Below are 23823 nucleotides of genomic sequence, written 5' to 3'. Positions count from 1 at the left end.
GCTCAGGGCATGCCACTGAGCTCCTGGAGCCGGCAGCACCCCCGACGGGCTGCAGTTATGAAGGCTGCATGGGCCAGCAGTCCAGGGCTTGGCCTGTGGGGTAACACTGCCTGGGTTCACATCCCGCCTCGACGGTTACTTTATCTCTGTCTTACTTTCATCCCCACGTGGGGATAGTAATAACACCTACCTCCTCTGGTGAAATGAGTTCGCGTTTATAAACTATTTAGCAAAGTAGTCCTTGATTTGCTAAATGAAAATAGGGAACCAGAGGCCCAGCTCAGCTGCTTGCTCACACCGCAGGTTGAACTCAGGCCTGCTGCTATCCAGCATGGGGGAAGAGCCCGGGGCGGGAGCCCCGAGACCTGGCACTGCTCTGTCCTGGCTGTGCCTTGGCCTTGTGTGTGACTTTGTCACTGCCCTGCCCTGGGCCTCGGTTTCCTCCTTGATTATCCATCTATATGCGTGAGATGACCCTGAATGCCCTTCTCATCTTAGAACATTCTAGAATTTTGTGGTTTAAAGGTATTTCAGGTATCTCAAGAAGGGTCCGGTCCTGCCAATAGCCCCTCCTAATTGGCGTGGTCCTCAGGTCCCCGACCTCAGTTGGGGTCGACTGCAAAGACAGGCAGGCAGGAGATTCAGAGCCCTGTAGGCTTTGCCGGGATGCACAGGTGAGCTCTCCTCCACGTGGAGGGTGACTTAGAGCACGTGTGTCACACGGGAACGGGCTGTGTGAGAACCGCCACCACGGGAATGTGAGACCCGTGCTGTCCTGCACACGGAGGGGACCTGAGGTGTGGGCTGCCAGTGCCTCTGCTCTGTCGGCCACAGTGCACCCCGGCCCGCAGAGCTCGCCGCTCGCCCTGAGGTCTGTGTGTGAGCGGAATCAGTCTTATGCAAGAGCCCGTGTGTATCTCTCGACCCTGAGCTGTTACATCAGCAGGCTAACGGCGCAGAGCTCTTGCCGTCGGGGAACGGGCAATGGGCGCTTACTGTGGTTCTTTCCGCAGACAGGTAGGAAGGAGTAGCATGTGGCTGGCAGGCCCCTGAGGAGAAGAGGATGGTGCGCTAAGGAAGGGGGTTGAGGCTGCTGGATTCTCTCCAGGTACTGCTGGTCCCCCAGGCCTTCTGGCCAGGTGGCAGTGCCTTACCAGGGTTTGTGCACTGTGTGTCAGTGATGTGTCTGTCTGCACAGCGGGAAGGGTCCTTGTCTGAACTCTGGGTTTGGGGGTGGGGGGTGGGCCTACTATAAGGTCAGACCCAGTGCCCTGTGTTGGGAGGGGCGACAATGCGGCATCAGACTCTCCTAGGTTTAAGGTGGCTCTGGCATGTATCCACTGGGTGACCTTGGGCTGGCTCCCTGAGCCTCCAAGTCCTCATTTATAAATGAATATCCTCAGACCAAGATACCCAGTGCTGACCTGGCTCACAGTAGTGCCCCAAACGTCTCGGTCACTCAAGGAGGTCAAACTGCCTGTGGTTAGAGCATGACGCAGCAGTCAAACCACCTGGGTCTAAATCCTCGCTCTGCCACTTTCTAGCTGTATGACTTGGGACTGTTCCTTGTCCTCAATTTACCCCTCTGTAAAATGGGGATAGCGTCAGGGCCTCTCCCAGAGGTTTCTTATGAGGATTAAGTGATTTAATATATGTAAAGCTCTTAAAGCAATACCTGGCACACGATACATGCCTTGTCAGTGTTAGCTAGTATTCTCTGATTTCTTCAATAAGTTGTGGTCAGTTGATTTCTTGGGAGGTAGGCACCCCTCCTGCTCTGTTTATTTTGAAATGGGGCCCCTCTTTGTTCAGCTGGAACTTGTCCCAGGTGGCGAGTATGCATGTGTGTGCACATTCTTGCGTATGTGTGTGTGTGTGTCTGTGTGTGTGTGTGTTTGAGCTGTGTCATTCCTGCCCCAGGCCTGCAGGACAGCTCCTGTTACAGCCCGAGTGCTAGGCCTGGCGGCTGCCGTGCCCACCCCTCCCAGGCTCTCCTGGGCTTGCTTCCTCAGGTTGCGTGCATCTAAGTAGCTGTCTTGGTTTGCTTGCTCTTCTGCTCAGCCCACTCGCAGGGGTTCCTGTTGCCCAGTCCCGCTTGTGCGTTGACCTGCTCTGACCCCCCAGGAATCAAGCGAGAGTCAGGAAGGTCATCCTCTGGGCTGAGTGTGTTCCAGCCCCATCTGGCCTTGTCTACATTTGCCCCCTTTCAAGGAACACATGAGAGTAGCTTGGGGTTTGCCGTGCAAATGGACTCATTCAGGAACATGTTTAAGAACCTTAAAGCAGTAAAGTCAGAATTTAACTACTTTCAAAGATAACAAGATACTGGAATTTTCATGATAAAAATGGCTGACGATGAGTGTTAATCTACCCGGCCTAGTGCTAAGCACTTTACATCTCCCTCCCAGGAAGGTAGTACTGTTATTCCCCCATTTTACAGATGAGAAAACTGAGGCACAGAGTGGCTGAGTAACTTAACCCAAGTTGAGGCAACTGGACAGCCATAGAGCTGGGATTTGAGCCCATCTGTTGGACTCTAGGCCCCAGCACCTGCCCCTCCCTCTCCACACCACCTCTGGCTGGCATTCCTGAGATAGTTCAACAGTGACATTCTGTCATCTGATAGTGCTGGTGACAGGGGCCCAGGTACAGCTGTGTCAACTGAGGTGCACAGGCTTTGCAGGGAGAAATCCTGTAGTCTTTGGCCCTTGTGTGTTAGGGATGGTGGTCCCCTCTCCTCCCCTCTCCCAGAGCTGACGTCACCTCGACCCCACTGCAGTTCCATTCCTGGGTTCCAGGTCTGATTTCTTACGTCACCTGAACCCCATGTTTCCTTACCTTCCTCTGCCCAGATGAAATGGTCTCTTAGGAAGAGAGCTTTGAAGATTTTATAGTGGAGAAGGCCTGAGTTATTGAATGGCCTTCACAGATCCCTTATGAACGAGGCGTGGATGTTCTTGTCAAGCTGCCCCCCAGCCTCCCTTCCCAGCTGGGAGTGACCCTGGTGGGACTCAGTGTTTCAGGAGGCCTGGTTTTAATCTGTTAACTTTGAGTCGTTCTGTCCGTGCCGGGGGGTTGGGGTAGTGTAGGGAGCACTGACATTTTGACTCGGGAGCCCTCGGTGTGGAGCTGGTGCCACAATGCAGTAAACGTGTGTGGCCTTGGGCACGTCGCTTCACCTCTCAGCCTTGGTTTCTCATCTCTATAAAGCGGAGACGGACGTAGTCCTAGCAGGTTTGTGGTGAAGGCAGGTGAGATGATGTCTCCCTAAAGCACTCTGTAAATTGTGAAGTGCTGACCAGGTGGGAAGTGCCCTGCCTGAGTATCCATAAGCTGCATGGTCATCTCGTTGGTGTGCTTCACTGCAAGAAGGGACGGTCATGTCACTGGTGGGTCATTGTGGTCTCGTTTGGAACTCCGTTTGGTAGTTTGGTGTCAGAGGTTGTACAAAATGGACTGTAAAAAGGATGTGAGTGTTGATCTACCCTCGTGCTCAGAGCTGCCCGTTTCCACTGCTGGTCGTTCTCCTTGTTCAGGAGGAGCCTGCAGACACGTCAACAGATCGATAATCGACACCTGCATTTGGACACTCGCCTTTTGAGGTCTCTCCCAAACCCCTGTCCCCGTCTCCCTGTCAGCTGTCAAAGCCACGGCCTTTCCCACCATTGAGGCCGCAGAGAAGGGAGATGGGAACAAATATTTGCTGGGCGCCTACAGCACACTAGCTGCTGGACTGTATCGTTTTGTCTTCACGGAGACCTTTTGAGGCTGATCTTTCTCCCCCATTTACAACAGAGGAAATAAAGGCTCAGAGACATTCTGTCAATTGCTCATGGTCCCTTAGCGGCTGGAGATGGGGGTGAGATTTGAACCTGGGTCTACTGACTCTAATCCCCGTGATCTTTCCGATTAAGATAGGGAGAGCTCTCTCTCTGTCTCTTGCCAGGAACACCTGGGCCCACTCTCCTTTATGGGGTAGGATGCTTCCTGTGCTGCATGTGGGTTGGAGAGGGCTGGACAGAACCAGCAGCCCCCGGCTGGCTGAAGAAGCTCCTCTGGGGTCTGGCCACTTTGGCAAATGCTGCCTCTCTCCAGCCTCTTACTGTCTGACCTGCCTCTGGGGGCTGCCGACAGGAGTTGGAGATGGAACTGCTGGAGCAGTGACTTTTCCTCTTGGGGGGTGTAGGACTCCCCTCTCCCCGCCCCTCCCCTCCACTCTAGCTCAGAAGTGGTGAGACACCTGGGCTGGGAGCTGCCTGTGGGCCGAGGTGCCTTTGCCAACCAAGTTGGACCTTGAGCCAAAGGCTTCCGACAGGTAGCCGGCCCCCTCCCACATAAAGCTCCAAGTTCTAGTAAATCAAACAAATGGGGCTCTGCCCTATTGGCTCATTTGCAGGAGAAACTCAGCTCTTCAACTTCCTGCGTTCCAGAGTGCTGGTGTGCCAGAAATTCCCTGGACCAGCAAGCAGGGAAGTCTTGTCCTGATAGTAAAAATGCTAATAAAACATCTCCAGAATCTGCTCCTTCCCTTCCACCCACACTGCCACTAACTACGTCACCTTTTGTTCTCATCATTTGCTGAATTGCCGTGGCTTCTTAATTGATTTTCCTGTTTCTGGTTTCTCCACACCCACTTCAATCTGTCCTCCATATGGTTTCCAGGATGATAATCATTCAAAAATGCAAATCACATTTCTTCCTTTGCTTCCCTCCCCGTGCCTGCAAGATTGAGAGCAGATGTCTTAGTGTGGCCTTCTGGGATTTTCCAGAACGTTCCGGGACCTGCATGAGCTGGGCCTGCCTCCTGGCTGACTTTGCTCTCCCACCCTTCCTCATCCCCTCTAGTCTTTAGCTACTTGCTATGCCTTTTTTAAAAGAAGGTTCTTTCGTGACCCTGGTCTTTGCTCATGCTATGCCCCCCACCTGGAGTGCCTTCCCTGCCCCTTACCTTCTGTCTGTGTGCCACACCTCATGCCCCACCCCAACCTGTTGAACTCATTCTGAGGATTACTTCCTCCTTGATGCTTTCCTAGGATCTTAGCCACCAACCTGCAGTTAGACCCATTCCCATGGGATCCCACAGCAAGTACACACACCACTGTTGTGGCACCAAGGTGGCATGCTCCCTGTGGCATCAGCCGTCCTTGTCTGGAGGGCCCGAGGCGGCCCACTCACACACCTGGCACCTTGGTGGGGACGGCTGGGTGGCTGGGCTCAGCTGGCGTGCCCTTCCTCTCCGTGCGGGCTCAGGCCTCTCCGCGTGCTCTCTCCACCAGAGTAGTCGGGGCTCCAGGAGACCCTTCCGCTGTCCTGCTGTCCTGTTGCTCAGAGCAGCCACAGACCAGCCCCGATTCAAGGGGAGAGGAACTAGATCTTCGATTGGAAGATGTCTCTATCTTGGTGGCCATCTTTAATCCACTGTGGTAGTCTACACTAGTATCCTAGCCTCGAATGATCCTATGACTGTCAGGTGGGGAAGAACCCCTCTCACCACCCCCTGCCAACAACAGGGGCTCTTCCAGCCATTCTTTTTCTCTACAAGTGCAAGACCCTACACGGCCTGCTTCCCCACCCCACTGTGTGCACCCCTGGAGACCGGGTCATCTTGCGTCTTCCTAGGAGCAGGAATGCAGCTGGGGCTTGTATTCCCAAGCACTCAGCATCAGCTACATCTGGCAGGTTATTAGAACAACAAGGGTTCCACATCTCTCTACCTGTCCAGTCAGGTTAAATGTCCAGTTGTACTCCAGTTGTACATATGGACTGTAGAACACTAGGTTCCTTTTTCCAGTATATGTAGCTCTCTAAGCCTCAGTATCCTCATTTGTAAAATGCGATTAATAATAGTACCTATCAGAGGGTTAATGTGCATGTTAGATGAGACGATATACATACAGTGCATAGCACAGTGCCTGGCACATAGGAATATCCAATAAAAAAAAAACAAAACAGTGCACAGTTGTGGTAGAAACAGTCCTGGAGTAGGAAGATTACTTCAAGGTGGATCATAGACCTACACAAAGAAGATAAAACTATAAAACTTCTAGAACATAGGAGAACATCTTTGTGAATGTGGGCTTGGCAAAGATTTCTTGGATAGGAAATAAAAAGCACAAACCAAATGAGAAAAAAATTGATAAATTAGACTTCATAAAAAAGTCGCCACTCTTTGAAATTCAGAAGGACTTTTGGAAGAATGCTTTTGGATGGCACGTGGTCCTAAGAAGAATGAAGAGATACCCTTCTTTTTGTGTTTTTTTGGGAAACCAACAGGGAAGTCTTAGCCTTAGAAACGTTAGCCTTAGAAGGTTTAGAAGGAGGTTGAAATAGTGCAGGCTTAATAAATGTTAGCAGAAAGGACTGCTTTTGGTTGCAAGTAACAGAAATGTGACTTCCACAAATAGGCCGTTATGTTTCTCCTGCAATGAGAAGTTTGGAGTTGGGTGGCTCACGTGTTGGTTCAGCAGCCGGGCAGCGCTGGTGTCTCTGTTCTCTGGACACCTCTTGGCAATTCTAACCATCAAAGCTGAAAGGGCGGTGGTGGGCAGCCCTAGAGACGGTCCCACTTGTGGGGAAAGCAAACACTTCCCAGCATTCCTGTGGACACGTCCTCATGTCTCATTGACCAGAATTGTCACATGTAGCTATTTTCAAGGCAAGCTGGAAGTCAGGACTGGATCATCACAATAGTGTGCTGGGACCCCATCCCAGGTCAGTTACGTGGATGTGAAGTCAGGGTTGAGAACCACTGACTCAAACTAGTTCATCACCGGGCACAGTGCTGCCCCAAAGAAATCAGTCTGTGAGCGAGGCAGAAGTCAGGAGTAGATATCAGGTTGATAATGAGCAGCACCCATCATTCCAGGGTTGCCACTGCATTAGTTGACCCCTGGTATCTGAGGCACTCACCTGCCCGCTGACCTTTGACTCCTGCGTAGCCCTTTATCTTTTTCTGTGATGACCTGAGTTGCTAGGCAAACAGTCACGTTCCTGGAAAGGAGGACCTTCTATCTCCCCAGCGTGTGGCACAATCTCCTACTCACAGCAAGTACTTTCAGATCAGAGTTTGAAGCACCTCATCATCCCCCGTCCCTCTTTTCTACTGGCTTCCAGGGGACCAGGTCTTAAGGATGGGTAAGGAGGTGGGCCCATGGTTAGAAATCCACCTTTGCCATGAGGTGCAGGCTCTACCTCTCTTTCTGGGCCTCTGCTTGATAATTTACACCTAGGTCCCCTCTGGTGTGCAGTGTCAGGAATTCTCTGGGATTACCTCTTGTAATTGAGGTGTTGAGGGCCAAGCCATGCTCCATGGGCCTGGTGAACTTCAGACAGGCACGTGGAGTAAGTGTTTGAACTGAGACAAAGGCTGTGTCAATTAAGGGTCTGGTCTGTGGGTGACACACACCTGTGGCTCCTGACACCTGCTCTCCCTGTGGTTTCCCAGCAGAAGCACCGAGCACTGGGGCTGTCAGGAATGCTCAGAAGGTGGCCATACCTGCCGCTCTTCTTTGCCCCCCGCAGTCCTCTAGTCAGGTCTATCTGTGGATACATCTGTCACCCCCACTTGTGTGAGTGCCTGCAGCTTATACACCAGGTTACTGTGACCGTGTCGCAGTGCCTCCCACAGTGCTGGGCATCAGGAAGGTGACCACTCGTTGACTGAATGAATGGAGGATAGAAGTTCCCCTTCCCTTCCCTCGTGCAGTCATTTCAGGCCCAGGGTGGTTAGGCGATGGAGCGGTGTCTTGCTTTCTCCTGATTTAGTCTAGTTTGTCCCCACAGCCTCCAAGGACTGCTGGTTCTAAAAACCACATGGGGTATTGGGGGCTTAGAGGACTGAATTGAGGCAGGAAGCAGAACTGGAAAGGCAGCCCGAGACAGTTCATTCACCGGCTTTTCAAGGTGAAGATCGCTTTCTGAAGAGCACATTTGTTTGACTTACTCTTGGCTTCTCGGATGGGAGCTATCCTAGAATATTGAGGTCAGGGAAATGCCTTCCTCTTGAAAGCCTTTCCTGTTGAGTTTCTCGACCTCAGTGGAGCACGAGATGGGATGGCAGGTGTCTCTGCAAAGATTCGGGTCCTTGGCCATCCACCCTGGCCTGGCTCAAGCTCTATCTTTGCTAGGAAGCTTTCTGAGTGCTTCTAAGCCACATCAGTCTCTCCTTTCCCTGCCTCCTCATAGTTTGTGCCAGAGCAATTAGAAGGGGTGATGTTATCTAATGGGGTGCTAATTGCATGGACAATCAGTGCTTCTGGACAGGGTCTCCTGCACCCACTGCCATGCTGGCCCTGGGTGGGCACTCACACTCATCAGAAAATGGATCCCATTTTGTCTCAGTCTGGGTTTGAACCTCCCATCTGCAGCCTGTTGTCAGGCCCAGGCGCCCGCAGCCCCAGTGGAGCCGAGGAAGGGCAGGAAGCCCTGAGTTCCCAGTTGTGGTCCTCTCACCCCCGGCCTCTTTGGGAACGGCTCCACTTGTGGTCTGGGGCAGACTTGTTTGTTTGTGTTTGAAGTTCTCTGACTCCGAGTTTGACGTCAGGGCAGGGTTGCTGGTGGGAGGCTTGGCAGGGAGATCGTCTCTGCACAAATGCACTTGTCTGGCAGCTTCCCCGGGAGAGCACGGGCGCGGGACGGAGACAGGCGAAGGATGCTGGTTGCGAAATGTGCGGCTTGGGAATTGAGGTCACTTTCTCCTCTCCTCGCCCCACTTTCCCTGGTGCGCTCACTCTCTCTGCCCCTTGCCTGCTAACGGCAGCCCCACTGAGTACCCACAAGAGCCCTGCGAGGCTCAGCAGTGCTGGGGCCAAGGGCAGCCGCCAGTGCGCTTGGAGCCCAGTGCTGTGGTCTGCCCGCGGCTGTGTGTGTGGAGCTGTCAGCTGTATCACGACCCCCCGAGGCCTCCTTATGTTCTCAGAAATCATTTTGCAACACATTTGCCCTGGCAGCCTGATCAGACTGCTTAGCTGGCTGGGCTGGCAGGAAGTCCCCAGAAGCGTATTCCAGCTTTGGGGAGGAGGTGGGAGAAGTAAGGGGAACAGTCTCAAGGCCTGGGCAGAGCCAGCGGTGCTGGGGAGGGAGTGGCTGCTTCAGGAGACCATTGAGGGAAGGCTGGAGTAAGTTGCAAGACCTTTGGTGACTTCCTGAAGTTTGGGAGGGGGTAGACAGGAACCTGACACTCACAAGGAGTGCTGTGAATATCCTCTTAAGGGTACAGTGCTGCCCACCTGAGAGGAATGAGTCAGGGTCCCGTAGATGTTGGTGAGCGGGAGGTTGGTCCGAAAACCACACCTGCTGTCTGGAGGACTGAGTGAGCCAAGGGGATGGATATGTGGAGTGGCCGTGTAGGTGCCTCACCTCATTCTGCAAAGCATGTTGGGATCTCCTTGAAGGGGCAACCCCAGGTACCTGGCAGGGTGGTGGCTAATTTTAATGAATTTAGAGCTGGTTTGGAGCCAGGGATTGGGTGTAGCCCAGATGGTAAGTTATTGCAAATCAGGACCAGAGGCAGGGGCCCATTGTGTGACTGGACACATTTGGAGAGCGTGGGGCAGTCTGGGGCTTTTATTCAGGACAGTCTGGGCATTGCTGGATTCTGGGCTTCAAGCCACGAGAGAGGTAGACCCTGCCACTGCCATCCTGCTTATGTCCGTCAGGACAGCTTAGATGAGCTAAGCGGGTGGGTAGCAGGAGTCATTGTTATAGAAAATGATATGGTACATAGGAACAGAGCATTGGGTTGAGGGCTGAGTCCCTTCATGATTCGAGAAAGTTACACAGCTCTCGGTGCCTCAGTTTCCTCACTTGTGAGATGGGAATAATAAATACAGCTTTAAGTCTCATGGGTTTAGCAGTTGTGGTTTGACTGTTCGTGAGTGACCCTGAGTGATGAGCCGTACTTGTCCTTGTGCTGAGGCTAGACTCAGAATTGCTGCTCTTTGCAGGGCGGGTGGGCGTCCGAGGGCCAGTGAGTGAGCCAAGCAGGCTGCCCAGCACTCGTGTTGCGATACAGCTCTGTTTGCTTCCACTTGATGCTGAGTGCACTGTACTTCCCATCAAGAGTCTGGAAGGATCTGTGACATTTTCAGTTATACGCAACTGTGTTTTGTGGAAGAAAGATATGCTTAGGGACATTGCCAGCTGTGGGGTTGTGTGAAGTTTGGGACATCACTCTTGCGCTGTTGGGGATCTACTGCAACTCTCTTTTTTTTTTTTTTTTAATTTTTATTTATTTATTTATTTTTCCCCCAAAGCCCCAGCAGATAGTTGTATGTCATAGTTGCACATCCTTCTAGTTGCTGTATGTGGGACACGGCCTCAGCATGGCCGGAGAAGCAGTGCGTCGGTGCGTGCCCGGGATCCGAACCCGGGCCGCCAGCAGTGGAGCGCACGCACTTAACCACTAAGCCACGGGGCCGGCCCGCTACTGCAACTCTTACCTCCAGGAGTTTTCATTGAGAATTGAGGGAGAGAAGGTAATAATGTACTACAGAAACAGAAGAGAGCATTGTTACTATGAAGGTTGGTAATTGAATATCTGCCTGATTGCCATAATTGAGAGAGACGGCTACTGTACATGGGAGTCTGGTGTCCACTTCCGCCTGTGCCTGGGATTCATTTGTCCATTTATATTTCAATATCTGTCACGTCTGTCTCCATAGACTGAACTGCCTACTCTACTTGAGACATGAAGACCTGGGGTACTGAGAGGGGCAACGATCTGCTCAGAGTCCCGCAGCAGCCAATGGCTGAGTCAGGGCTAGGGTGACAGATATCTTGGCATCTGGCCACTTCCATAGCCCAGATCACAGATTTGGGGGTCACCCACAGAAGGGACCTCCCCATCCCAAGCACTGTACTTTTAGGGTGCGGCTGACTTTGTTTGCAAAGTCAGTTGTCTGGAAAGACGTGTTTTCTGCAGAGGTGCTAAAGCCTGGGTAGTGTAATCCAGATTGCACCGGCTGAAAGTCTTCATGCTCCTCCTCATCAAGGCCGTGCTTGCGGGCTGAGCAGGACGAATACTGAGTGTCCTATTTAGTGAGCACTTCATGTATTCTGGACATTGGACGAAGCACTTTGTATCCATGAATCCCACAGTGAATTTTCAGCTCTGGAGCCTGTATTATTTTCTCCACTTTACAGATGAGGAAACTAAGATAAAGTAAACTGGTGACTGCCACCAGGGGTACGGGGTGGCACCAGGGGTGGGACTTAGGTCTGCCTGGCTGCCCAGCCTGTGATTCCTGCTGGGGGATGGAACAGTTAACGAATGGTAGCATGGCCCCTGATCAGTCAGAACAGGTGCCGGTGGTAAACAGGAGGTGTGGGCACACCCGTGCACCTGCGTGGAATGTTTGCTTGGTCATTACCACTGCACCGCCCGGCCAGTCCGGCACAATGGCTGGCCCCCATCCAGCCACCCTGGGAAGCCTGCGAGAGCCTTCTATCAGGATGACCATTTTAGCTGGCGATGTCCTTTCTCTTTGGGGGCAGGGCAGCTACCCCTCCAGCCCACGGTGGCTGCCCCCAAGGGATGTTGGTTCTGTGGCTGCGGGTGAGCCCGGTGTCCCAGATCAGCCTGGCCCATCAAAGTGTTGCTTGTGACGGCCGTGATGCACTCTGAAGGGTGAACGTGGGATCCGTGGTGCCAGCTACAGGGAGGCAGGTTTGGACCCAACGTAAAGGAAGAATGATGAGGAAAGAGCCTTTCCTGGGAGAGGCTGTGGTCCCCGCGCTTGGGAGCCTTGAGCAGAGCAGACATGTAAGGCCTCTCATGTTCCTGCCACCCTCACGGTTCTGGGAGCTGCTTGCTTTTCCTGCACAAGTTTCTTTCAGTGGCAGGTCCTTCAGGAGCTCTGAGAGGTGTTTGCTCTTCAGGGACGTCTGGCAGGCCTCATCTCCAAGGAAGTGATGCTCACAGCAGCCTCTGTTTGGGAGGCCTGGGTTCGAGTCATGCGCGGTGCAGCTAGGGATGGCAGATTACGTTTGAGGTTGATCAGGATGCCAGACTAGGGGTGCAGCTGCTCGTGAGGGCAAGCAGCATTCCCAGAGTCGGTGCAGCTCTGCTCTGGCCACGTCTTGGTGCTGACAGTGGAGTGCGAGCCCTCCAAGGAGAGGGAGGGCTTGGGTTCCTTGGAATCAACTAGTGAGCCGGGTCTTGGTCCTCGTGCCTTTAAAATAAATGTACCAGATCTGTGAGTCCCATCAGCATTGTCCTGAAGGCCAGCACCAGTTTTCAGGGTCTTCTTTAGCCCCATCTCTGAAATGGGCACGATCCCACCCACATCTCCCCTATTGCCCAGGGAGGTTGTAAGAGAACCTGAAGGTTTGGCTAATGAGGGCACCACCGTCTTCAGCTGCCACCGAGCACCCGTTTTCCTTGTTCCAGGCATTTTGCTGAACATTCTACATCCATATTTTCTCACGTAAATCTTCGCAACAGTCTTGCGGTAAATCAACCCCATTTTACAGGTGGAGAAACTGAGGCCGACAGGTTAAAGCTGTGTTCTTCTACTGAGGGAGTGTGGTAATGAGGGGCTTTGAGGCCAGGTCCAGAGTTCTTCCTCCCAAAGCTACGCTGCCTCTTGGATATGGATGGAGTAATCATCAGTAACATAGTAGGACCTGTATTTTTTTGTTCCAAGCACTTTCGTATATAGTGACTCACTTGGCCCCAAATTCCATAAAATGATACCTTTTTTATAGACAGTGAGATTGCAGCTGAGCTAAGGGGGATTTCCCCAAGATCCTTGATCTGAATGTCACAGTTGGGACCAGAGCCAAGATCTTTCAGCCTAGGACACTTAGAGAGCGCCTACTGTGTACTGTGTATGTGGTAGTACCCACCAACTGTTTGTGGGCTGACTTGATGCTCTTCGCTCTTTCTGTAAACCAGGCTGAGTGCCTGGGCGGGGTTGGGGTGCACACTCAAGAAGAAAAGGACACTGGGGGCGAGAGTGAGACTGGTTCCAGCCCAGGGTCCTCCCCTGCGGCCAGATTGCTAATGACTCTAACTGCTGCTCCCATCGCTGAAACCCCAGGTGCTTTTCTATGCCGGAAAATTTATATCTTGCGGTTTTGTGGTTAAGAGAAAATGACAGTACCCATGAAAGGTCCCCTTGTAGGCCCCTGGGGCTGGGCTGGCAGGCCCCACTGTGGTTTGTCTGGGAAAGTAGCCCCTGGGTGCTTCTGTGACTGCGACCAACTTTCCGAAAAGTGAGAGCAGCTGCCTTCTGCCCGATCAGAGCTGCTGCATGCCGGGCACCTCCATCCTTGGTGAACAAGAACAGCTTTGCTCCTTTAGCAGAACCCAGTTCCCCAGGTGTCTTTTCTTTTTTACGGGCTCCAGGAGATTGCAGCCGCCGGGATACCAGACCTGCTGGCAAACGGGTCACAAGGCCCTGCGTGTCTTTCCCTTTGTCTCAGCACAGCCGGCCAGGCTTATGGGGTATTAACTGGGTGCAGTGAGACATCGCTTCCATTTCTGCACAGTCCTCCCCACGGGCCTGCTTTGGGCGGTCTGGCGGGGATCTCTGACAGCCTTTAAAAAAAGGAACCGCTCACTCCTCTTCTGGGGAACTTGCCCTGAATTTTGAGACTCGCAGGCTCCGAGTCATCACTTGCCCAATTGGCGTTTGTTTTCCATTGTCATTTTGGTTAATGTGTGTGCCTGTCAGGGCTATAAAATGTGTTTATTTGTCCATTCATTCAACAAAGGTTTTACAATAGCAAGCCATGTGCCAGGCACTGTGCTGGTTGCTGGGGATCTGGTGGTGACCTGGGGACCAGGCCTCGCGGAGTTTACCGTCAAAAGAAGGAAGCAGACAAGTAAAATGTTAGAACTGTGATGTGTGATGTGATGGAGGAGAAGGGCAGGGGCTAAGGAGCGGGGCTGAAGGGCTTGGGGAAGGCTTCCTGGAGGGCTGGATGTCCAAGCTGACCTGTGGAGGCTGAGGGCTCACTGGAAAGATCCTTCCTGGCAGAGGGCAGAGGGCCTTGAGGCTGAAAAGGGCTGAGCACTCTGGAGGGGGCTGAACTAGAGAAAGCCCCAACGCTGGCTCACTGCCGAGGCCAGGTCAGCTAATCTTGATGTTGACCTGGGAAGGCCAAAGTCTTATGCAGAATGGACGTGTTATTAGTTGGTGCCCGGAGGTCTGGCCCTTGAAATTCTCATGCCAGTGACAGACGGCCTTCTTTGCTGCTGATGTTCGTGCCAGCAGCCCAACCGGTTAATGTAGAAAAGAATGGTTTTGATTTTGCAGTTATTTGATTTCTTGTGCTGTCTTTGGTTGGCTCTTTGAAGCTGTGGTTTGAGAGCAGTTTGGAGTGGAGGGAAGGATGGGCCGTGAGAAACCTTCTAATGTGAGCATGAGGCCCATGCGTTTCCTTCCCTCCTTCCTTCCTCAGGCATTTTTGAGCACATGTTGTGTGCCGGGTGCAGTAATAGGCGTGTGGAGACAGTCATGAATGAGATGGACACGACTAACCTAGTCTTTGGGAGGGGGTTTCCATACTATGGTTTAATCCTCCCAATAGACCATGAGCTAGATATCATCATTCCTGTTGTATAGATGAGAGAACCAAGACTCAGAAAAATTAGCCAGCTTCCCCGAGGTCACACAGCTGGTAAATGGCAGAACGTAGGTTTAAACCCAGATTCTGCTCAACTCGGAAGCCTGTGCTACATCTGCTGCTCTGGGAGCTCACATCTGTTGTGGGAGACCGGATAAGAAGCTCCAATATGAGCCCCACTGTGATACGGGCTACCACAGAGGTGTAGACAGCCCACTCAGGAGGGGATACGGGGAATTCAAATGAGGGCTGGGCAGTGTTGTCCAGGCCGAGGATGCTGGGACTTCTGGCCAGAGCGTACAGTTTGAGCAGAGGCCCAGTGAGTAGGAAAGTACAGGCAATATTTGAGGAATAGCCCTTAAGTGAGTGTGTACCTGGAGGGCAGGGTGGGAGTGGAGGTGAGCCTGGAGAAGAAGGTTGGGGCCCTGAGGTTGGAACTGGCCTCTGGTCACACTGGAGGGACCGATCAGAGTGGGGTGAGCTTGGATGAGGGAGTGCCTCTACTTAGCCCTGTAGGATAAAAGCTGCACTTGTGTCTTCACGTGTGTTAGCTTTATGCTCTGCAGATGTTCCCAGGGGCTTAGGTTCCATGATAGGACAGCAAATACACTTCTAGTGCCGCGGCTCTGAGTTGCCAGCCTCAGCAGAAAGCATTTGATTAGCAATGTCTGCTGAGAGGTGTAAAGCCTCAGCACAGAATATTCGACTAGCCATGTGTGCTCTGGGTACCTGAGGGTATGTGGTGCAGGAATGCCATGGGTTTGCCTCTGACTAGGTTTCACCAAACATCAAAACTATACAATTGTGTGGAATTATTTTGATTCTGACTCAGTGTTTCCTCTCTAGCAATTGTCCCTGTGTGCCACTGAGCCTCCTGAAGATACTAAGACATAACAGAGCTTGTGGCCACATGAGAAGGCCAGTACCCCTGGGTCTAGCAGATTGACTGTGAGCCTGGGACCAAACAAGTTTCTGGGGGAAATTTCAGAAAGGCTGAGGTAGAAGCAATGGTTTTGTTGTCATTATGGGTCTCATTTCATGCCTCATATCCCTCTAGCCACAGGGGTTCTTTACCTGGGGTCTGTGGATAGAATTCAGGGAGTCCATGAATTTGGATGGGGAAAAAATTGTACCTTTATTTTCATTAACCCTAACTGAAATTTAGCATGTTGTTTAATTTGGATGTGGGCAACAAGGCAGTCATCTTAGCAAATGATTCGTGTGACTGAGTCACCAGTAGAAATCAGCTATTTTCCAATCACGTTGCAGTTGTGGAGATCTCTGAAAAAGCAGTTTATACTTGTCACAACTTCAAAGTTGTGATAGTTATGAGACCCACTGCAAGATATTATTTAATGCTTTACTAAAGAAGCTTTTAGTACTCGCACAATTCTAAGTAATATTTTGATAAATATATTTAAATATAATTGATTTCCTTTGTAATCCTGTGTTTTGTTTTATGCATGTAAAAGCATTATTTTTAGAAAAGGATCATGGGCCTCCCCAGACTGCCAAAGGGGTCCATGGTCCAAAAATGGTTAAGAGCTCCTGTTTTAGTTGGAAATTGGGAGCCTTTTTAGATATTTGAAATTTTAAATTATTAATTGTTATTATTTTTTAGTATTGTGACTGCTAGCAAAAAGAGTCTGTACCCTTTAGAGAAATATACTGAGATGTTTACAGATGAAAGAAAAAGGAATGAATTAACAACAACAATAAAAACCCTGAGAGGGGGCAGCAGGCCTGGGAAGTGGCTCCAAATGGCAGGTTCCTGTATAAGACTTTGAAGGCAGTGCTTGCTTTTTAAGGAAGCTTGAAAGTCCCCAATGGGAGGCCACTAGAGTCTTGCCAACATCTCGGCAGTTCTCATGGGGTCCCCAGCTCACTTGATCTCAGCTGAGCCATGTGACTCCCTGGTCCTCTTCAGGTTGTGTGCTCATTTCTGTCTGTTCAAGTCTGCTCCCCCTTATTTTTAATCAGCCCCTGGCTGTGCCCTCTCTGCCTATCTGCCCCCCTCTGCATTCCTCAGTGCAGTGCAGGGCACCTGGTCGGAGCCCAGGGTTTGTCAGAACGCCAGGGTGACCTAAGTCAGGTTGTCCTTGTTTAAACTTACTTTTATTTGAAGTTTCAGGTTTTTGAGAGTCTTTTGAAAGCTGTGGACACTCCGCCCCTGGAAGATGCGCAAACTCACACGTCTGAGATTTGCATACATTTCGGAGTGTGGGTCCCTGAAAGCCTATTGGCGGACTCAAGTCAAGGACCCTTGCCAATAATGCCACTGCCCAGCAGGCATGGCCGGCACTCGGTATGCTCGCTGTGTGCCAGGCATGCACTGAGTCCTTCGTTTCTTCTCAACCTCCCTGAGAGGAAGGTTCTGTTATTATTCCCATTTTCTGGAGGAGGAAATGGAGGCTTTTCTGGGGGCAGGGTGTTAAGTAACTTGTCCAAGGTCACAGGGCTAGGGTGTGCCTGAGCCCCTAGACCCAAACTCAGGCAGTCTAATTCTAAGCTGGAAGCATTCTAGGTGGAAGGTTACTCATCCTCCCCAAACCCCCACATCTTCCATATCATCAATTACTGACTCCCTCAACCTCCTCACCCCTCACCCCCCATCCCCAGCAGGAAGCCCTTCTTATGCTTAACCCAGTTCTGTGTTCTGACCAGTCTTGCCCATTACTGTCTGAGGATCCCGGTCCTGAGGGGGAGGCGGTGGCAGCCAGCCTTGGGTAGGGGGCAGGGGGTTGTGGGTGGCTCTCCAGGTTTCCTGCAGGCTCTCCCAGACCCTTCTCCCCTCCTGCTCCCTCCCCAGGTCCTGCTTCACTGCTGTCTGAATGGCCGCAGAGGGGAAGCCGGCAGCTCCTGTCCTTGTCACGCTGCTCGTGTTTGCCCGAGCTCCCCCGTAGCGTGCTCGGGGCTGCCATGTGCATGTGTCACGAATGAACCGGCCTTTTCTCTCCTGGGCTCCCTGCAGGCGAAGCTGGTCCGGTACATTTGCAAGCAGCGGCAGTGCAAGCTGAGTGTGGCTCCTGGCGAGAGGACCTCAGAGCTCAACAGCTACCCTCGCTTCAGCGACTGGCTTTACACCTTCAACGTGAGGCCGGAGGCGGTGCAGGTACGTGGGCCGTGGGGACTCAGGTCACGCGGTGGGGCAGGGAGGGGTCAAGCAAAGGGACCACACACAAACCCGAGGGCTCGTTTCCCTGTGGCTCAGACCGAGGGTCGATGCTCTCTACTCAGGAAAGGGACAGCAGCAGCAGGAGGGACCCAGGGTAAATGCGACTCCAGCCCGTGCCTGGGTGCCATTGCTTTATGAGCCAGACAGCCCGACCACGCCGGGCGTTCATTGGTTCACCGTAATGACAGCAGCCAAGATTTCTGGAAGCATTGGCTGTGCAACAGACACTGTATTAAACACTTTGTTTAGATAATGTCACTTAACTCTCACAAAACCCGGTGAAGGAGTTACTACCATTATTGCTATTTTATACTTGAGGAAATTAAAGCTCAGAACGGTTAAGTAACTTGTTCAAAATCATATAGCTGGTAAGTGATAGCTTTGGGATTTGGAAACAAGAGTCTGAGTTGAGTTTTCTCTTGTAACTGCTACAATATACTGTTTTCCCTCCTTTGTTCTCTCTTCCCATCCATCCAACCTACCCACCAACTAACCAACTAACTAACCAACCAGTGTATGTGGAGAGTGTACCCTCTGCCAGGTGTCGGGGGTACAGGACAGCTCTCGTGGGGCATACATAACTCAGTGCCTGGCAGTGTGGCTCAGCCAGTCACTCTTTTTTGTGTGTGTGTGTGTGTGTGAGGAGGACCAGCCCTGAGCTAACATCTGATGCCAATCCTCACCTTTTTTCTTGAGGAAGATAGGCTAACGTCCATGCCCGTCTTCCTCTGCTTTGTATGGGATGCCGCCACTGCATGGCTTGACAAGCGGTGTGTCGGTGGATGCCCAGGATCCGAACCTGTGAACCCCAGGCCGCAGAAGCTGAGCGCGCACACTTAACCGCTTGCACCACCACGCCAGCCCCAGCCAGTCACTCTTTTAAATCTCTCCATTCTCTTTTAAAACTAAAAAGGTTGACTCTTGCTATTGTTTTAAAAGTAATATGAATTCAGTATATATAGACACTTCGGAAAACAGAAAGAGGAGGAAAAAATTGCATACATATTCCCACCACTCAGAGAAAATCTGTGATCATTAAAATTTTGGTATTTCCTTCTGGTCTTTTTTTTTTTCTTCTGATACTTAAATCTTTTTAAATTTTCTAATGGGTTAGACCTGTGCTGTCTAGTAAGGTAGTTACTAGCCAATGTGGCTATTAGGTACTTGGAACATGGAAGTCCACGTTGAGATGTACTATAATTTCAAAGATATAAATTCAAGGATGTGCTCAATTCTGAGGACTTGGTACAGAAAAAAACAAAATGAAATATTAGTACCTTCTTACATTTAGTATATATTGAAATGACACCATTTTGGATGTATTAGGCTAAATGGTATTAAAATTAATTTCCCATATATTTAAAATGTGGCTATTCAAAAATTAAATTTAAGTATGTGGCTTGCATTATGTTTCTGTTGGGCAACACTGGTTTAAACCATCCCGAATAAACAGTGTTATGGTTTGACTCATCATTTGACGTGCTACCCAACACTTTTTCCCTGTATTTTCACTCTTAGTAAACCCCTTTGTTTTTCTTTGCTGAGGAAGATTTGCCCTGAGCTAACATCAGTTGCCAATCTTCCTCTTTTTGCTTGAGGAAGATTCACCCTGAGCTAACATCTGTGCAAATTGCCCTCTATCTTGTATGTGGGTCGCTGCCGCAGGATGGCCGCCAACGAGTAGTGTAGGTCCACACCCGGGGAACCGAACCTGGGCTGCTGAAGCAGAGCATGCCGAACTTAACCACTAGGCCACGGGGCCGGCCCCAGTAAACCCTTTTTTCTTTTTAAGTGGCTGCCTAATGTTTGAGTGTATGTGATGTAGTTTACCAGGCAGAGCTTAAGTCGTTGGCTATTAAATATAACACAGTGGTTAATATTATTTATGAAGCTATTGGTATATTTAGGAATTTTCCCTAGGAGAGATTCCTGGAAGGGAAGTGACATGAACATAATAGGTTCCTGTCATGGGGGGAGGGGGTGAGAGGAGGTGGGGGTGAATGGGGGAACCAACAGGGAAGCTCTCAGCACCTGACACGCTCCCGGCCCTGGCCCCAGCGGCGCTCATAATTGTGGCAGACACCAGCTTTTAAGAAGCTGGCAGAAAGGAGTTGGCTCACGTGAAGGTCGAAACCGCTTTGTGAGATGGAAGTTCCCTAAGCATTGTTAACAGTTATATGCACGCACACACATCATATGTATAACATGCTACATCTCGCCATCCATCTCCCCACCCACCCACCTGCCTGACAGTTATCTGCCATGCAGGAAGGAGATCAGAACACGTAACGCTTAATCCACGGTGATGGATTTAAAATCATGGACTTGGAGACTGAAGAGTTGAATGGTCCCTCCAGCCCTCGAGGCCAACCCCAGCCTTTACCCCTCCCCTCCCTAAAATCGCAGAGATGGAAGGCAGTGTCTCCTCACACTCATGTCTGTAGCTGACAGTTGAGGACACTGAGGCCCTACAAGGGCAGTGTCTTGCCCTCTCATTAACATCAGGCCTACTTGACAGGTGAGGACCACCAGGTTCCAAGAGGCCAAGGGGTCTATGAGGGTCCCAGAGTTAGTAACAGGGACACACTTGAGGTTCAGACCCAGGCCTGTCAAACTCCAAACTATACCTTCTGACTTCCTTTCTTGGGCCTAATACATCTTGGGCAGATGGCTTAGCTCCTTGAGGGGTTTCCCTGGGATTTCCAGGGATCTGAAGTGTGCAGGAGACCCAGCTCCACCCATGTCTGTTTTTGAGAGAGGAGCCAGGAGTGCCCAGGGCAGAAGCCAGTACTGTGGAGGCTGGCCGCAGGTGCTGCTTGGCCCTTGGAGAGCCCCGTGGTGGCAACTGGGACAGGGGTCTTCCAGCTGGACCCAGAGGCACAGCAGATAAAGTCAGGTTACATTTGAATCATGAAGTCATGAGTGATACATCAGACCTGGGTGCCAAATGAGGGGCAAGCTCACTTGTATGCAGGGGTCAGGCAGGCAGAAGAGCCCAAAAGCCAGATGTGGTTTGGGAACCAGGTTGCTATGTGGTGTGGAGGACTGGGGCAGAGTCTTGGCAGAGAGCTGTGGGATGGAAGGTCAGGGTGAGATAGCAGGAGCGTCTCCAGCTGCCCAGTGACCTTTCCAGTGACCTGGAGATCTTGAGAGGCTCAGAAGCGAACATGTTTCAAGCAGAGCTCTTGTTTTTCCCCTTCCATACACACAGACACATTTTCTCCCCACCCCATCTTCCCATCTCAGAAAATGGTAGCATTATCCACCCAGTTGCTCAAGCCACAAACCCCAGAGGCCATCCCTGATTCCTCCCTTGTCCTTACTGATCTGTGTAGTCCGTTAGTGGCCCCTATGGGCTCTGCCCCCGGACATACTGCAGACCTGTCCACCTCTCTCTGTTCCCACCACCAGCACTGTGGGCCAGCCCACCATCCTCTCTTGCCTAAACCACTACAGCAGCCCCTTAATTGTCCCTCTACATTATCATGTACCCACTTCATTCCGTTTTCCACACAGCAGCCAGAGAGCCCACTAAGAAACATAAATTGGATCACGTCGTTTTCCAGTGCTTCCCATTTCTCTCCAAATAAATGCCGGATGCCTCACACTGGTGCTTTGGCCTCTGCCCGCCTCTCTCTGACCTTATCCCGCTCACTCTCCCCTTTGCTCTCTCTGATCTGACCTTTGCACTTGCTCTTTGCTTTCCTGTAGTGCGTTTCCTTGGCTCATCCCATGGACATCATTCTAGTGTCATGTCCATTGTCACCTCCTCCAAGCAGTCTTCCCTGATGATGTGATCTAAAGCTCACTCTTGCCCTTTGTTCTCTACCAGTGCACATTGGCTGATTTTCTCAATTACACTGACGACTTTCTGGAGTTTATCTAACTTATTTGTTGTGTATGATCTGTCTACTCTCCCACTGGAATATAGGCTCCATGAGACAGGGACCTACCTGCTCTGGGTTGTTTGCCACAAAACCCCATTGAGTACTGGGCTTGGTAGGACCATCACTTGTTTGAGAGTGGGGAGGAGTGAATCTCATCACGACGTGGTAGATTTCCCTAGGAGTCTCAAGGGTTTGGTCCTGAGTGGGTGGTGACACAGGTTACTCCAAGGCATGGCTTTTCACGTCCTGCAGGAGAGGCCAGTGTTGGGACCATAGCCCCAAAGATCCACCTTCCTGTCTATGCCCAGCTGCCCACGAGTCAGCCTCTGGAGAGAGCTCGGGAGAGATGGCACCCCAGGGGAGAGGGCTTCTTTAGGAAGGCTGGGGCGGGCCATGCCACGAGGAGTCCTTGGGCATCTTTGGCACCCCCTGTTCTGACCAAATTGACACCCCTTCATTCATGCTTCCAGGAGCCCCACCAGCCCTCGCTAGGAGGCCTCTGTAGTCTGGTTACTGGGCTGCACCGTGACCGCCATGGGCTCCTAGGGCCCCTCAGACCCTCCTGCTCATTTTACCTCAAAGCTAATGTACAGAAAGCACATCCGGTGTGTAGTACCACGTACTCGACATGCATTGTTCCATCCAGTTGTCCCAGCACCCTGTAAGGCAGGCACCATTTCTGCCATTTCACAGCTGAGGACACTGGAGCCCCGTGGGGTGCCCTGACCTGCCCTGGATCCCAGAGCTGTGAGGAGCAGAGCCGGGCGTCCCTCCAGACCTGACTCTGAGTCCTTGCTCTCAGCCACTTCTCTCCTTCCTCTCGGGAAGGCCTGGGTTCTCGGCCTGGCTCTGGGAACTGGGCCAGACCCTTTCACCTCCCTCAGCCTCAGTTTCCTGCTCTGTGAAATAGGGGAATAACCCATGTGCCGCTTGCTCACAGAGGCAGTTGTGAGAGTCAAGCGCCTAGAGGCACCGTGGGTTCACTGGGCAGGAGGAGGGAAAATTCAGGCAACTTCCCCACCTCTCGTCCTCAGCTGCTGTTATTCCTGAGTGAGAGAGAGCCAGACCCAACAGAGACCGCTGCAGGCTTGCACATGGGCAGCTCCAAATAGCCATCTGGAGAGTGAAAGGAAGGGGGAGTGGCCAGAGGCGGTTTTCTGAATTAGAAGGCAGTGGGAGTCAGCCAGGGCTTGAGACAGAGGGCGGAACATAGGACCAACTGGAGCTGGGCCCAGTGTCCGCCTCCCACCCGCCTCCTAGTCCCAAGAGCCATACGCGGACGTCCTCAGCATCCTCACCAGTAGAGCAGAGGAAATGAGGCTGGAGGGGGTGGGAAGTAGGAGGAAGGTGGGCCGGGCTGCTCGAGGGTGCCTGGGGAGCAGACTGGCCACTCTCTGCCTGGGTTTTAAATAAGGAACCATTGTCCAGGTGTCACTCCATCTTCCCCAAACAAACTCTCCAGACCCTTTTCTCAAGATTGCTCTGTTGTTCCCCCCACGTCTCAGATTGGTTCTTAGGCCCAGCCAGAGTACTCTGAGGGTTGGAAAGAAGGGCTGTTTCCCTTAGTAATCCCAGCCCTGGCTGACTGGGGAGTGGGAAGGGGGCTGCCTTTGATGTTGGAATAATGTTAGATTTATGAAAGGTGGCAGAGAGTACGGAGTTCTTGTCTGTGCCCCTCACCCAGTTCCCCCATTGTTAACGTCCTATGTCACCACGGTACCTTTGTCAAAACTAAGAAAACAATACTAGTACGTTACTGTTAGCTAAACTCTAGACTCTATTTGGATTTCACCAGTTTTTCCATTAATGTTCTCTTGCAGCTCTAGGATCCAATCCAGGGTACCACATTGTCTTTATTTACATCCAAATGTGTTTCCCTCTTTATGGGATCATGCAATATATATCATTCTGCAGGTTTTTAGTCTTAATCTTATCTCTGTGTTGGTCCATACAAATCCACCTCATTCTTCTTTAACAGTAGACTAGTAAGAGGTAAGATGTCTTCAAGTCATCTTAGGAATGACTCTGTGTGAGGGATGCCCACCTGTGTGCAGCGAGGCACGCATAGGAGGTGTCACCCTGGGCTTGTGGGAAGCCCTGGGCAAATATTTGCTGGAGGAAGGAGTGACTGAGGAATGAACAAAAGTCACTGTGGGATGGACACTGGGGATGCCACACTTTAAAACAGTG

The 23823-nt window shown here is 51.5% G+C and overlaps 1 protein-coding gene across 1 annotated transcript in view; it reads left to right on the top strand.

Annotated features, from left to right (window-relative positions):
• KSR1 (kinase suppressor of ras 1) overlaps positions 1 to 23823 on the top strand; it is a 148835-nt gene that overhangs the window by 62954 nt on the left and 62058 nt on the right. The window contains exon 2 of the mRNA XM_014796380.2: positions 17543 to 17683. Coding sequence (XP_014651866.2) covers positions 17543 to 17683 — 141 coding nt within the window. The remainder of the gene's footprint in view (positions 1 to 17542; positions 17684 to 23823) is intronic.

Source organism: Ceratotherium simum, chromosome 16 (genome assembly GCF_057802395.1).
Source record: "Ceratotherium simum simum isolate JZ-2026a chromosome 16, ASM5780239v1, whole genome shotgun sequence".
Lineage (NCBI taxonomy): Eukaryota > Metazoa > Chordata > Mammalia > Perissodactyla > Rhinocerotidae > Ceratotherium > Ceratotherium simum.
Note: the sequence above shows the minus strand (reverse complement) of the source record. Positions and strands in the feature narration are given on the sequence as shown.